The sequence below is a fragment of the Alnus glutinosa genome, chromosome 9 (assembly GCF_958979055.1).
Source record: "Alnus glutinosa chromosome 9, dhAlnGlut1.1, whole genome shotgun sequence".
Taxonomy (NCBI): Eukaryota; Viridiplantae; Streptophyta; class Magnoliopsida; order Fagales; family Betulaceae; genus Alnus; species Alnus glutinosa.
Genome location: NC_084894.1, coordinates 11,867,054 through 11,883,311, shown reverse-complemented (window position 1 = coordinate 11,883,311; position 16,258 = coordinate 11,867,054). Strand labels below are relative to the sequence as shown.

Sequence of the window (16,258 nt, the reverse complement as noted above, 5' to 3'; positions counted from 1 at the left end):
TATACTATATATGACACTAAACCCTTAAACCCTAAGTATATTATTTATATATAGCACTAAACCTTAAACCCTAATCCTAAGTGTATATACTATATATAGCCATAAACCCTAACTATATATACGTACGCATACTATATATAACACAAATTTGAGGTTAGGGTATATACGAGTCATTATGCATGTATATAGTATTAATTATAAGTTTTTTTTTTTTTTTTGCTTTTTAATACAAGGATTTATAAACTAAACCCTATAGCATATATATAGCATTAAACTAGGATTATGGTACAATAAATAAAATATACCATTAACACTTATATATATATATAAAAGGACTTATACGAGATTTGACTAAACGAGGAGAGTTGAAATAAAGTAGTATTAATTTGTTAAAATATGAAATATAAAAATGCATTTATAGTACGTACACAAATGTAAACCCTAACCCTATATACGTACGTATACTATATATATATAGCCCAAATCTAGGGTTAGGGTTTACGAATTGTATATGTACGTACAATATTATGTATATAGTATTGTATGGAAATTAATTGGCATATATTCTTAAAGGAATATATATTATACGGATGTAAAACCTAACCCTAAGTATATATACTATATATAGTATTAAACTAAGGTTAGAGTTCAATAAATAAAATACATCCAGAAAATTATATATGTTGAATAAATTAAGTAGTATCTAGAATTCTCGGGACCACAAGGCGAAGACATTACCATGTTCTATTTGACCCGGTTGGCTTTAATTTATGCAGATCAAGGATCTATATGAACTTGTACGTGCATTCACTTTATTATGCGTATCTGGCAACCCACAATTGCGGTTTATGGATATAGTATTAATATATTGCAAATTGTTGTATTTTTCAAAGTATATGTTTTATATGTGTAGTACACAACCCTAACTATTAAATACTATATACTATATATAGCACTAAACTAGGGTTAGTGCTATGTATATATATATACTATTAAATATGTATATAGTATTAATTAAAACAAGTATATATTTTTAATATATATATACTATATATACATATAAACTAGGGTTAGAGCTCAAACCATAGAATATATTAATATACAAAAATATGTACGTAGTATTATATAGAAGTTGTATTTATTGTTTAAATGATTTATTTCACATGTAAAGTATTGGACTATTTTCTCTAATTTTTTGAAAATTTTCAAAAAAAAAAAAAAAAATACCAACAGTTGGCCACATGGTCAGCTGGCCACGTGGTATTATTCCACATGGCCGGCTGCCCACGGTGTAGCGCCCCCCCCCCCCCCCCCCCCCCCCCCAAATTTCCTTAAAAAAAAATTTGTAAGGTTTAAAAAAAAAATCTCAAAAACAAATATATATATATATAAAAGCTAAAAAATTAAAAATTTAACCTATTGGCCCCTCCCAATAATTTTTTTTTGCCACTGGCCCCTGCCCATAAGAACTTCTGGCTCCGTCCCTGACAGTACACGTGGTCAGTTTGCCATGTGGACAATAAATGTGGCTGAATGTGGCCACGTGTAATTTGGGCATGTGGCCATATGGCCATGTGTCCGAATTCCACATGGCCATGTGCACTAAACCAAGTGGCCATGTGTCTTAATTCACGTGGACATGTGTTTGAATTCCACATGTGTACTTGTGCACGTGGATGAAGCCCATGTGGCTATATAGCAACGTGGTCAATTGGACACGTCGCAGGTGCATTCAACGACGTGCCCATATAGACCACATTGTTGAATGACCGCGTGGCTACAACAACGGATACTGTAGCCACGCAGCTAATCACCGGTTTTTTTGTAGTGACAATAACTGCTTGTATAGCGGGTTGGGATACCCTACGTAATTAAAATACAACGAGTACGGAGTAAAGGGACTCATCATCCATCGTCAATGCAAAAACCGAGCGACTCTGAGCCGTACGTGACCGCAACATTCGATTATAAGAAGCGTCGTCATCTTCGCAGATACCACTAAGTTTGTGAGTGAGGGAGAGAGAGTGAAGGTTTCTTACTCTTTCAGATCGTTATGCGCCTGCCGGGTGGTTTAGCCTTGATACCATCAGTGGGCAGTGAGCTACGAAGGAATGAAGGAATCAGGTAGCCGTTTTGGGGGAGAGGGAAAGGCTAAATTCGGTTGGAAATATTGTCTATTTAATAGACTCGGAAGAGAGGGAAAGAGAGCAGACTTGGGAATTTGGCTTGTAATCGATTCTTGAAGTGCTCTCTCAGTATTATTCAGAAATTCTATCTTCTTTTTCATTCCATATGAAGCGTCCGGAATGAAACAAGAATAAATTTGTTGTTTTATTTTATTTAGATTATTATTTTTCTTTAAATTTAATTATAGGCTTGGCTCAAAATTTTAATTATTTTAAATTTAATAATGGACTTGACCCAAAGTCTGTTATATTAATTTAAGTTATTTGTAATTCAATAATGGGCTTAGCTCAAGTTTGTCACATTAGGATTAAAGTTTAGTCTATGAAACTATTTAAGCATATTGTTATATTGTAATAGACAAATTTTAATCGAATAAAAAAAAATGTTTGCTTCTTCGACGCTGCCAAAACCTGTGACAAGCAGGTTTATTCTTTCGTATTGTTAGTCCGGTGAGACTTCAAGTTAGCAAAATGTTTTATTTTTAATTTTCCTGTCAGTTTTAAATTCTACTGCGTCAAAGTGGTATCGGAGCACCCTGCAATTGTTTTCTATCAACAATTGCGAGATCCAATTTTGGTACCAATCATGAGTTATTGGTGACATCGTTACAGTGGCCGTTCATTTGAGTATACTCAGTATACCAAACCAACATGCAAGTATGCTCAGTATTCCCAACCACAACAGTTTACCCAACAAGAAGATCTGTTGCTCCGTCAATTGGCGGATCAGTTACGGCACTACAACAGTCGCATAGAGGTCTTGGAGGAGATATTTGATCAACGCTGTTCTAGAAGACCATCACCCATCATGCAACAAAAACCACCAAACACCACAACCCACCTCAAATCGGCAATCTCAATCGTTCAACATCTAAAGGAAACCCATCAGAAAATCCCAAACAGCCCACACTCATTCCACACTGGTCCTCCTGCTATCTACGTTGCCAACAACCACGTTCAGTCCCGGCAGGGACGGAGTTAGAAACTTTTATGGGTAGGGGCCAAGGGCAAAAAAAATTGTTGATAGGAAGAGTAGGCTAATATTTGTTTTTACCTTGTAATTTTTTTGTTCTTTTTTGGAATTGAGAGAGCCCATGGCCTATACTGACCCTTTTAAATTGGTCCTTAATGACATGTTATCGAGGCAACAAAAAAAAAAATCAGTCCAAATTGTTTTTTCTTCACTTTTGAAGAAACGTTTTTTATTTACGAGACTAAAAGACAATTTTTTGCTCAAAGCTTTTTAATAAAGTGTAAGAACTTGATAAAAATATACTCAATTTTCATTGTTAACATGTCACATTTTTAATATGTAAAATATTTAAATTCACATAATTTGACAACTACATGTGTAAGCACGAGTTCCCTCCAAAACCCAATGATTTTTCCAGACCCTTCGGGTGTCCCGGCCCTCTCGAACTGTCCTCGCTCCCTTCGCTAGACTCGTTTAACTTTCTTTGCCATATATTTTTCTTCTCGAAACTCTCTCTCGCTTTTAGCGTGCTAGTCCGGAAGACCATTTAGGCCTTAACAGGATAGCGTTCCTTGTTATAGCAAATAGTAGCGCCAAGGTGAAGCTCATGGATCCATAGCTACTTTTTAACAAATTTCCAAAATATTTGGGGTTCTTTTTTCCTTCTTGTTTTTTTCCCCCTTTTCTTTCTAGGGTTCAATAGTTTTTTGTTCCTCATTTTATCGGGAATCAAACTTTGTTTACTATTTTCATTTTTTTTATATTGTTGAGAAGGGTAATGGGCTAAAAATATACCCTGTTTTAGAAGTTTTTGGTTTTTAACCTTTTATATATATATATATATATATTTCAAGAAATTGAGGGGGGGCCATGGCCCCTACTTCCCCCCCCCCTTTCCTCCGTCTCTGGTCCCGCCATTCCACCGAACCACCTTGTCGGGCTGCCCTCCATTAGCTCCTCATTTGGACTTTACGGAAGAGCTATGTTGTGCCAGAGAAGACTCTGTTGCTGTTTGGTTCGGAAGGAGAAGAAAGGCAACATTTTTTTCCTATGTGTGGCTACGAAAAGGGAAGAAAAAGAAGAAAAAAATAATAATATAAAAGATCCCTTGTTTTGTGGTAGGGACTGCTCAGCTGGTCCTGGTGGTTTCAGACCTCAAGGTGTTGTCAGTAGCAAAGCAAACTGAAGAAAAAAAAAAGAAAAAAGAAAAAAGGGAAGGACTGGCCAGCCGGTCAAAGTACTTGTTTTATATTGTTTGACATGTTTCAAAGTCGCAGGCTTCACGTTCCCAACATCAAGAGCAAAAGACCAAAATTTCTATCGGGTCTCTTACAACAATATGTTTCATTATTTTTCAGCCCATAGTCAGCAGCAAGTTCGATAATAAAGGAAAAGCCCCTCTCAGAATTGTCAAATTATGGCTTAGTCTGAAGCATTCTCATTTAAACTATTGGTCGAGTTCTTTTCAAAGAGGAAGAGGATGATGCAGAATGAAACAAGAATAAATTTGTCATTTTGTTTTATTTAAATTATTAGTTTTATTTGAATTTAATTATGGATTTGGTCTGAAGTTTTAGTTATTTTAAATTTAATAATGGGCTTGACCCAAAGTCAATCATATTAGTTTAAGTTATTTGTAATTCAATAATGGGCTTAGCCCAAGTCCATCATCTTAGGGTTAGGGTTTAGTCTATGAGACTATTTAAGCATACTGTTCTATTGTATTAGACAGATTATGATTGAATAAAAAAAATGTTTACTTTTTGGAGGTGTGACTTTTCTCTTTCTCTTTTGGTTGTGAGATGCTGTCAAAGTCGGTGAAACCAACATTGGTTTGTTCTTTCCTATTGTTAATCCGGTGGGTGATACTCGAGGTTAGCAAAAGGTTTTATTTTTAATTTTTCTGCCAGTTTTAAATTCTACGAGACTGTTTTCTATAGTTTTCAGTGTTTAGGGTGTTTTCAGGATCAATTTCTGTAATGCGGCTTTGTTGTGGGGGCTATTTTGGGCATTTCCTGTGTGTGAGCTTGATCTGTGACTGTTTTCTCTGTTTCTGTTTCTGCTTTGATTTTATTTATTTATTTATTATTTTTATCATGGGTTCGCCTAGTTTTGCATGGCCATATTTATTTATTTATTTATTTTACTTTCCGGTTTAAGTTTCCTAGCTCTCCAGTGTGAAAATTTTATTCTATACCATGGTTTTGTGGTTTAGGTTTTTGTGACTTTCAAGAGTTTTCTCTGGCGTTGCATGAGTTTTTCACATTTTTGTTTCTATTGTTTTGTCTGGGATTTCTTCAGCTTTGATGGCTTAGCACTGGCTTTTCTGAAGTTGGTTTACGGTCCTTAGGTTTCTGTTTTTCGTCACTCATCAGGGTTTTCCGTAGTAATCGATCAAATATTGAAGATGGAAAACAGAGAGAAAGTTGTGGAAGAGAATTTATCTTGCATATCGATTAAATGAAACTGTATACAGAGTTTTGTATTTATACATGAAGAAAGAACTAACTAGAACTGTACATTGAAAAACTAACTTAACTAAAGTACGAACTAGCTCTACCAGCTGGTATGTAACTAACATAACATACCAGTATGTTATAACACTAAAACTCCCCCTCAAGATGAAACAACATTAAAAATATTAATGATGTTCTTCTTGGATAACAAATGATGAAAAAGATTAGAACCAAGAGCTTTAGTAAACAAGTCAGCAAGCTGATGCAGAGATTTCACATATAGAGTCTGAATGACATTTTCTTGGAGCTTATCGCGGACCAAGTGACAGTCTAGTTCAATGTGTTTTGTCCTCTTGTGAAAAACTGGGTTGGCAGCGATGTGAAGTGCAGCTTGGCTATCATAGAATAATAAGGCCGGTTTAGGATGATCAATCCTGAAATCTTGAAGTAAATATAATAGCGAAGTAATCTCACAAGTAGTGGCTACCATAGATCGGTACTCTGCTTCTGCAGAAGAATGAGAGACTGTGCGTTGTTTCTTTGATTTCCAAGAAATCAAAAAGTCCCCCAAAAACACACAATAACCAGTAATTGACCTTCTTGTATCAGGGCATCCAGCCCAGTCGAAATCACAAAGGGCATTAAGATGAGAGGTTGAAGTAGAGGAATAAAAGAGACCTTGGCCAGGAGAATGCTTGAGGTATTTAAGAACTCGAGTGGCTGTATCTATGTGTGGCTGCCGAGGAGTGTCCATAAACTGACTCAAAATCTGCACTGAATAAGAAATGTTCGGGCGAGTGATAGTGAGATAAAGCAAACGACCAACAAGCCTTCGGTAACTAGCAGGATTGGCAAGAAGATCACCATATGCCGAGACAATTTCAAGTTAGATTTCATAGGAAACTTAGAAGGCTTGGTAGCAAGTAATCCAGCATCCTCCAAGATCTCTAAAGTATACTTTCGTTGTCAAAGGGAAATACCCTTGGAATTACAAGCAATTTCTAACCCAAGAAAAAACTTCAAATCACTAAGATCCTTGACCTGAAACTGATTATTCAGAAACTTAATAAATTGATTGATAGTATCAACATAATCACTAGCCAAAACAATATCATCCACATAAACCAAAAAGAGCAAGAAAGCTTGTGTCTTGAAACTGAGTGAACAAAGAATAGTCAGATTTGGACTGAGTGAAACCGTGAGACAGCAAGGTATTAGAAAATTTGGCAAACCATTACCGAGAAGCTTGTTTAAGTCCATACAAAGACTTAGTAAGCTTTAAAACTTTGTTCTCCCCCTTAATCATGTATCCCGGTGGCAACTTCATATAGACCTCCTCATTAAGTTCCCTATGAAGAAAGGCATTTACATCGAGTTGATGTAAATGCCAACCGTGTGAAGCAGCAAGAGCAAGAAGGCATCTCACTGTGGTAAGTTTAACAACAGGGGAAAATGTCTCATAATAATCTAAGCCCTCACATTATGTATAACCTTTAGCAACTAGGCGGGCTTTATAACGCTCAATAGATCCATCTGCTCTAAGTTTCACCTTATAGACCCATTTGCATCCAATTGAAACTTTATTTGGAGGCAAATCTATGATTACCCTAGTTTGATTGTCCTCAAGTGCAGCAATTTCAGCATTCATGGCATCTCGCCAATATTGAAACTTGTTGGCTTGATGAAAAAATTGAGGTTCCTATGTAGAAGAAACTTGCAAACAAAAGGCTTTATATGAAGGAGACAATTTATCATAATAAAGAGATGAAGAAAGGGAATACAAAATACTTGAATCTGACCTTATGGAAGACGAAGAAGAAGCATGATAAGAAGCAACCTGACAGTGGTACTGCTGTAAGTAACCCGGTTTGTGCTTAACCCGAGATGATCTTCTTGAAGGTTGAGAAGATGAAATGGAAACTGGTTGAGAATCAGAGGAAGGAAGATCAGATTGTATAGGATCAGGTGGCTGAAGGTCTGATGATGGAGAATCAAATGATGGATGATGTTCAGAAGAAGAAATATTAGGTTGTGTTGGAGATGAATGAGGGATATTTGGTATGATATTAGGTAAAACAGGAGAAGAAGAAGATGAATTAGAAGGTAAGAGAACACCATCAGAGGAAAGAGTAGTAAGTCCAATAGCAAAAGGAAATATGGACTCATGGAATATGACATCTCGAGATACAAAAATAGAATGGGAATGAATATCTAAGAGCTTGTAGAGGCATAGCAAAGGCATCCAAACACTCGAAGATGTTCATAAGAAGGAGATTTAACATAGAGCAACTCATAAGGAGAAGAGTTTGCTAAATTGGGTGTGGGAATGCGGTTGATAAGGTATGTAGCTGTCAAGATACAATCACCCCAAAATTTGAGAGGAAGATTAGCTTGAAATCTAAGGGAACGAACTACATTGAGAAGATGTTGGTGTTTTCATTCAACAACAGAATTTTGTTAGGGAGATTCTACACAACTAAGTTGATGTAGAACCCCTTCAAGGGAGAAAAATTCACTCATGTTGAATTCTGGACCATTGTCCGAATGAATGACCTTGATTTTGGAGTTAAACTGAGTTTCAACAAAAAGAAAGAAAGCTTGGAGGTAGGTTCGGGTTTGGTCTTTGGATTTCAATAAATAAACCCATGTAAATCGACTATAGTCATCAACTATAGTTAAAAAATAATGTTGACCATTCCTAAAATCAACTATAGTCAGCATCGATCGGCTCCAAGAATTGTAGTTCTCACTGGTCAGAGGTTGAGAAACCAAGATTGAGCTCGGGCTATCACCATGATGAACAATCAAAGAATCAGAGAATTCATCGAGAAGAGTGGAAGTAGAAGAGGAATTAGGGTTTTCCATGGTTTGAGATTGGGTATGCTCTGATACCATATCAAATATTGAAGATGGAAAACATAGATGAAAATAGAGAGAAAGTTGTGGAAGAGAATTTCTCTTGTATATTGATTAAATGAAATTGTATACAGAGTTTTGTATTTATACATGAAGAAAGAACTAACTAGAATTGTACATTGAAAAACTAACTTAACTAAAGTACTAACTAACTCTGCCAGCTGGTATGTAACTAACATAACATACCAGTCTGTTATAACACTAAAATAATCTTTCAATAGATGCGTGTTTTACAAATCTGCATGCTTTTTTTTTTTTTTCTTCTTTATCCTTGTTGAAGCTTTCTTGAAGCTTGTGTTACGGAAGGCTAATAATGTATTTTAAAATGCGTTCTTCTGGTTTAGGTTCGGAAATAAATAGGCACTTGCTTGGTTGTCTGGTTATTTAGGCGGTTTTTGTAGCTTTGTGATCTGCAATTTTAGCATACATTGCTTTTTTGTTATTTTAGCTTTTTATTTTTGTGTTCTTAAATCTATGAGAGAATTTTTGGTTTTTCTAGGTGTATAAGCTCTGGTTTTTTTTTTTTTTTAGGGGTCTCTGTTTGTTGTTTGAATCTTTTTCTTGCCTGGTTTCTACTGCTTTGAAGGGGGTTCTGCCATGCAATGGAATGGTCTGACTGCCCTAACCTTTTTTATTTGATTTATTTAAAGCTTTAAAGGGCTCTGATGCTCCTGTAGGAATAATAGTTTAATATCCTAAAAGTTTAAGTTCCAAGCTCTCGGTTGGTTGTGTTGTGCTTTCTTTTCTGACGGTTGAGATATCCATTCATGTGTATCAAATTTTTGGATATTTGAGTACCATTGAGGGGTTTTTTTTTTTTTTTTTTTTTTTTTGAGTCTCAGAATCTACGTTATTATGTAAATCTGCAGTAGTAGCCAGTGATTTGTTTAGTTTTGTTAAGATTGTCTGTTGTCAATTCAGTTGACGTATCTTTTCTCTGGCTAGAAAATTTGTGTGCCTTTAAGGACAATTCATAGTTCATATTGAAGCTTTTAACTTTTTGAGTACGTAATGGTCATTTTGGATGGTCTGGGTGGTTCCCATGTGTGATTGAGTTCTCTATTTAAGCCCGAGGTTCTCCAGATAATTTTATGAACTATTTAGTTTCTTCGATCACTTGAGAGTTATTAGAACTTGCTGCTTTTATTTGTAAAATGATGCATTTAGGATTCCTGAGGTATTCGCATTCTACTTAAGTTATGGATTCATTTGAGCAAGACGGAGATGGAGGCAGCACGCAGGACGCATTGCCACCTCCTCCCCCTGTTATCCCACCAGATGTTGTTCCTCTGCGTGCAGAACCACAACCCCTTGGCGAACCAGTTAAGAAAAAGGTGCTGAGAATACCTATAGCGAGACGTGGTCCTGGAAGCAAAGGGCAAAAGATACCTCTGGTTACAAATCATTTTAAAGTTTCGGTCACAAACGTTGAGGGCCATTTCTTCCATTATAGTGTATGTTTCTATATTTCTCTCACATAACACTTCTTTTGTTGAGGGCCTTTCTTCCATTATAGTTTATGTTACTGTATTTGGGTTTCCAGGAAAGTGTAGAGTTTCTCAACTTTATTGTTCTTAAATTAAACTGCTTTGTTATCTTTCAAACAGGTTTCTGTGACTTATGAAGATGGGTGCCCTGTCGAAGGTAAAGGTGTTGGAAGAAAGGTGATTGATAGGGTGAAGGAGACTTATGATACTGAGTTAGCTGGGAAGGACTTTGCTTATGATGGGGAGAAGAGTTTGTTCACTGTTGGATCACTTCCCAGCAATAAACTTGAGTTTACTGTTGTGCTTGAGGATGTCCAATCCAACAGGTATACCTTCAGGGTTTGTGATTCATTTATTCTAGGTATTCTGTATTATTGTCACTTTATCTCTAATTTCTAGCGAACTTAATTTCTGTGTAGAAACAATGGCAATCGTAGCCCTGATGGCCATGGAAGTCCAAATGAGAGTGACCGCAAGAGATTGCGGCGTCCGTATAACTCCAAGACATTTAAAGTGGAGATTAGCTTCGCTGCAAAAATTCCCATGAATGCCATTGCAAATGCGCTACGGGGTCAGGAGTCAGAGAACTCCCAAGAAGCCCTAAGAGTCCTGGATATTATATTGAGGCAGCATGCTGCTAAGCAGTGAGTGAACTATGTTTGTTTAGTTCATTTTTAATTTTCACTACCTTTCTATGTAGCTTAATTTTGATCCATTAAATTTAACCATTTTGTGACTGTTGCAGGGGCTACCTCCTTGTTCGCCAATCTTTTTTTCACAATGATCCAAGAAATTTTGCAGAGGTCGGCCGTGGTGTTCTTGGCTGCAGAGGATTTCATTCAAGTTTTAGAACCACCCAGGGAGGCTTATCTCTGAATATTGGTAAGATCATTTACAATTTTGTTCTATATTTATTCATTTCTGAACTTATTCATTTTTTCACTTTGTTCTCTTGCCTTTCTATCCAGATGTATCAACTACCATGATCGTACAGCCTGGGCCAGTGGTGGATTTTTTAATTTCCAATCAGAATGTGAGGGATCCATTTCAACTTGATTGGTCAAAGGTAATTAAATCTGCATCTTTTCTTTTATTTATCTACTTGGTTCTTCTACCCATTTATAGCTCTGTTTTTGTTTCTATTGACAGGCCAAGCGAGTCCTCAAAAATCTTAGGGTCAAAGCTAGTCCCTCCAATCTTGAGTTCAAGATAACTGGTTTGAGTGAGAAACCATGCAAAGAGCAGACGTATAATTTCTATCATGTCATCATTTTTACTTTTCCTTTGGTTGTGTTGAGACTGGTCTTGCACCGAATTATAACCTGACTTCCTCTTAATAAGTAACACATTTTTGAATAATTGATATACTTGTGTGTTGTAGCTTTACATTGAACCAGAGAAATGGAAATGATGTGGATGGTGAAGGTCAGATAGAAGTGACTATTTATGATTATTTTGTTAATCATCGTGGTATAGAATTGCGTTATTCTGGAGATCTCCCATGTATCAATGTCGGGAAGCCAAAACGCCCAACTTATTTACCTCTTGAGGTGAATTGATGGGTTATATCTGCTTAACTAAATACTGTATAAATGATGCATGCATCTTACCTAAGGTTTTTTGTTGCACTTTTCTTTTTAGCTTTGTTCCTTGGTGTCCTTGCAACGATATACAAAATCTCTATCCACTCCTCAAAGAGCTTCACTAGTGGAAAAATCAAGGCAAAAGCCACATGAGAGGATGAAGGTTTTGTCTGATGTAGGTGTCTTTGCTTAACTTTGGAAGGATGTTATTCCTATTGTCAATTTTCTCCTGTTAAGTTTCTAGTACTTGCGTTATGTTGTAGGCTTTGAAAACCAACAATTATGATTCTGAACCGATGCTAAAATCAAGCGGCATTTCAATCAGTAGCAGCTTCACTCAAGTGGAAGGCCGTGTTCTGCCAGCACCTAGGGTATTTCTCTGATTTGTCATAATAAAGTGGCATTTCAGTTTGTCTAAATGTAACCTTTGGATTGATTTTCATTAAGCATTATAACCATGGAATGAAATTTGCTCTTCAGACTAATTGTTCTCTTTGTTTACTCAATAGTTGAAAGTGGGAAATGGGGCGGACTTTTTTCCTAGGAATGGTAGATGGAATTTCAACAATAAGGTATTCATTGTTTTTTCTACATGTCGTGATTTTGGTTCAGTGATTCTCACAGTATTTTCAACTGTTTCTGTAGAAATTGGTGCAGCCAAGAAAGATAGAACGGTGGGCTGTTGTCAACTTCTCAGCGCGTTGCGATATACAAGGACTAATACGAGATTTGACTAAATGTGGAGAGTTGAAGGGAATTGTAAGTTAGGTCCTGATATGAATACTACAATGTCTTGTCTAGTGACTGACAGTTCTTTTTTCCTGTGTTGCTTTAGCTTATTGAGCCTCCACTCGGCGTGTTTCAAGAGAATCCTCAGACTAGACTTGCTCCACCTATGGTTAGAGTGGAGAAGATGTTTGAGGATATGAAGTCAAAGCTTCCTCATGGTCCACACTTTCTTCTTTGCTTGCTTCCTGAGAGGAAAAACTCTGATCTTTATGGTAGAGAGTGATTTGATCCATTCTTTACTGACAATGCTAATTGTGTTTCCAAAGTGACTGCTAAATGAAATTTGTTGCATCTCCAAGGTCCATGGAAGCGAAAGAATCTTGTTGAGTATGGAATAGTAACTCAATGCATGGCTCCTACAAGGGTTAATGACCAATATCTTACTAATCTTCTCTTGAAGATAAATGCAAAGGTGAGCTACTGTGATGAGTGTAGTTTAAGTGCACTCCCTCTCTTCCCCTTATTGGCTTTTCTGCTCCTTGTTGCAAATTATTTGTGGGATACAGGCTTTGGTGTTTTTGTATTGTCAAACTTGGTTTAATTTCCTTTTTTATCGTACTTGCAGCTAGGTGGTTTGAATTCGGTACTGGCAGTTGAACACTCTCCCTCTATTTCTATAGTTTCCAAGGCTCCCACCTTCATACTTGGGATGGATGTGTCACATGGCTCTCCTGGAATGTTTGACATACCATCAATTGCTGCGGTAATTCTTATTTTGTACTTTTCTTTTTTGTCTCTTTACTTGAATAATTACTATTGAACATCTTTATTTACTATTTATCATGTTCTAGTTTAATTTAAAAAAAGTTCTTATCTAAGATTCATTTTGCTTAAACTCTTAGGTGGTCAGCTCAAGGCAGTGGCCATTGATTTCTAAATATAGGGCATCTGTTCGGACACAATCACCAAAGGTTGAAATGATAGATTCGTTATTTAAGCGTGTGTCTGAAACTAAAGATGAAGGCATATTTAGGTGGGTTCTCTATCTTAATGCTAGTAATTGAACAGCAAGTGTTTAATATTTTGAACACCAAATAATGTGAACACTTTTGCATGAGCAGTTCGTGCTTACTTTTGTCCTTGGGCTTTTGCTCAAGTGCTGAAGGGTGGGGCTGGGATTGAGAGTCGGTGATTGGTTCAAACATTGCCAAGCTGGAGAAAAAAGGAATCAATTTATAAACAATTAAATACTTGAAAAAAGATAAAATGTAAAGTGAACTCAATGAAAGGAAAAGTTCCTGCTGATTCCTTGCTTAAAAAGTTTAGGATACAAATTTCCTACTGGTTTGTAGGAAACTCATACAAACCAGCCTCTAAAAGAGATGTGTCCTTCAAGCTATATTAAAAAAGCATGTGAGAAGCACATGCAATTTAAAACTTGTGCTTCTCACATGCAAGGGACGCGTCATTTTTAGAAGTTGGTTTGTAAGAAATTTTTGTCTAAAAGTTAAAGCAACTTATGGTGGAAATCCTTTCTCCCCTTGTCTATGTTTGTACTTCTTCAAATTGAGCTTTGCTTTTGGACTTCCCAACTGATGCATTTCTGCAATTTTAGAGAGCTTTTGCTTGACTTCTATACGAGTTCAGGGAAAAGGAAACCTGATCAGATCGTTGTATTCAGGTATGTCTTTCTTTTAGATTGCCAATGTAAAAGTTGCTCCAATGTTTTCTGTTTATACCAACATCTGTCCCCAATAATCATCCGGATGTAGTACATGCATTGGTCGAAAGCTGAGGTTTTAATTTTTTTTTTTTCAGTTGCAATAAAAAAAAAAAAAAAAAAAAAAAAAAAAAAAAAAAAAAAATCATTTCAGAATAAAAATGGAATTTGGTTCCATGTGGGTGAAATTTTCATTTGTTTATGATTTTGGGTACAAAGTATTCGGATAATTCAAGAAAGAATGATAATTGAAGCAAGCAAGTTTAGAAAAAATTAGTGATACACACGTGTTAGGTGTCAAAGCTTTTTATCTTCTGTTCTTCTCCCAATTATGGATGGTTGAATGCTTCTTTGAATTGTCAAGTGGGAATGTATGCACTATCTTTTCAGAATAAATTATGGCAATTTTGTTGCATATGGTTAATGTGATCAACATGAAAATCATCTTGGTTGTGGCTCTGATCCTTTGCAAGAATCGGTCTATAGTGTTTGTTTTGCCTATCCTCTGTCTAGTCTGTTTTTCTTTTTGGTGGGGGGTAATAGTGTTTTGGTATGTTACAATTCATATCAAAATAGAAGATGTGAAACATGTTAGTGGTGGTGGTTATAGGCGGGTGTTCATTTACCTTACTATTTATGCTTCAGCGATGCTTTTATTAATTGGTTATTTACTGGATTTAGGGATGGAGTCAGCGAGTCACAATTCAACCAAGTGTTAAACATTGAATTGGATCAGATGATAGAGGTTCTTTAACCCAGCCAATTCTCTTCAATTATATATTTAAAAGCTGTGATTTCTTTGCTTATTTTGAAAATGACATATACTTTATGTTTGTTAATATTTCTAGGCATGCAAATTTCTTGACGAGAAGTGGTGCCCCAAGTTTGTGGTAATTGTTGCACAGAAAAACCACCATACAAAATTCTTCCAGGCTGGTTCTCCTGATAATGTTCCACCTGGTAAGAAAGCCCATAAGTTTTGCAGATTTTCCTAGTATGGCATTGGACAAGCTTCAGACCCCTTCTTTTCCTTTTCTATTTTGGCAGGAACAATTATAGACAACAAAGTTTGTCATCCACGAAACAACGATTTCTATCTTTGTGCTCATGCTGGAATGATTGTGAGTATCAATTTGTTATTTTTTGATTTTTCGGATTATTTCCTTAATGTGCTGGTGTGTGTTATCTCTTTGATGTCTTGGTGTGTTCTTAAAAATGAATCACTCTGCAAATTAAATATTTTTGACTCATCTTTCTTGTAATGTCAAGAAACAGATAGATATACTGATTTCAATCTTTTGCTGCCCAGGGAACCACAAGGCCAACACATTACCATGTTCTATTTGACGAGATTGGCTTTTCTGCAGATGATCTACAGGACCTTGTACATTCACTGTCTTATGTGTGAGTAGATATTGGGCCTTAAGATTACTTCAATAATTCCTTCTGAGCTAGGGCTAGCTGTTACAATTGTTTTGAATTAATATTTGTGATTAATGCAGGTACCAGAGAAGCACAACTGCTGTTTCTGTAGGTAATTCAGTGTTTACTATAATGATGCAATTTGTGGTTGGTTGCTTTGCTCTTCAAGGATCACTGCTCATCGCTGATGCACTCTACTAAAATAATATTATACAAGACCAGGAAGCCTCTTCTTATTGTAGTAGATTTGGCCTATTGATCTTACTAAATCACAATTTTGTACTTGGTTGCTTAAACCTGCTGCTTACTTTTATAGTGCTATTAACCATAAAATTTCTTCCTCAATCTCTCTGTGCAGTTGCCCCAATATGCTACGCCCACTTGGCAGCCACCCAAATCGGACAGTTTGTGAAATTTGAAGACACATCTGAGACATCCTCAAGCCATGGAGGTTTGACATCTGCTGGAGCTGTCCCTGTTCCGCAACTGCCCAGATTAGAGGAGAAAGTGTGCAACTCCATGTTTTTCTGTTGAGGTTTGTATCCTCTGCATGTGTTAGATAATGTATTTTGAACAAATGGTCTGTATATACCCAAAGTTATTTGTGTGGCCTTCATGGCCAAGCAGTAACTTGAACCCTTTTGTACTTGGTAGCCTCTGTCACAAGGTGGTACTCTGTAGTGCAAGTTATGCTCTTGTATCCTGCTGCCTGCCTGTTTTGTGTCCGTCCTTGTGACATGTCTTTACTAACATGCTGAAATGAAGTTACTGATGGCTTTGTTTTTA

At 36.4% G+C, this 16,258-nt stretch overlaps 1 protein-coding gene across 1 annotated transcript; it reads left to right on the top strand.

The window, feature by feature from the left end:
• The first annotated feature begins 5,020 nt into the window (after positions 1-5,020).
• LOC133878347 (protein argonaute 4-like) lies at positions 5,021-16,258 on the top strand. The gene is made up of 23 exons (XM_062316870.1): positions 5,021-5,033; positions 9,729-9,985; positions 10,139-10,344; positions 10,438-10,662; positions 10,764-10,900; positions 10,987-11,084; positions 11,168-11,265; positions 11,400-11,568; positions 11,660-11,776; positions 11,865-11,972; positions 12,111-12,173; positions 12,247-12,360; positions 12,437-12,602; positions 12,690-12,802; positions 12,956-13,093; positions 13,233-13,363; positions 13,946-14,011; positions 14,732-14,795; positions 14,899-15,010; positions 15,098-15,171; positions 15,360-15,454; positions 15,553-15,584; positions 15,831-16,258. Exons 2-23 carry the CDS (start codon positions 9,731-9,733, stop codon positions 16,004-16,006), a joined length of 2,757 nt encoding a protein of 918 aa, XP_062172854.1. The 5' UTR covers positions 5,021-5,033; positions 9,729-9,730; the 3' UTR covers positions 16,007-16,258.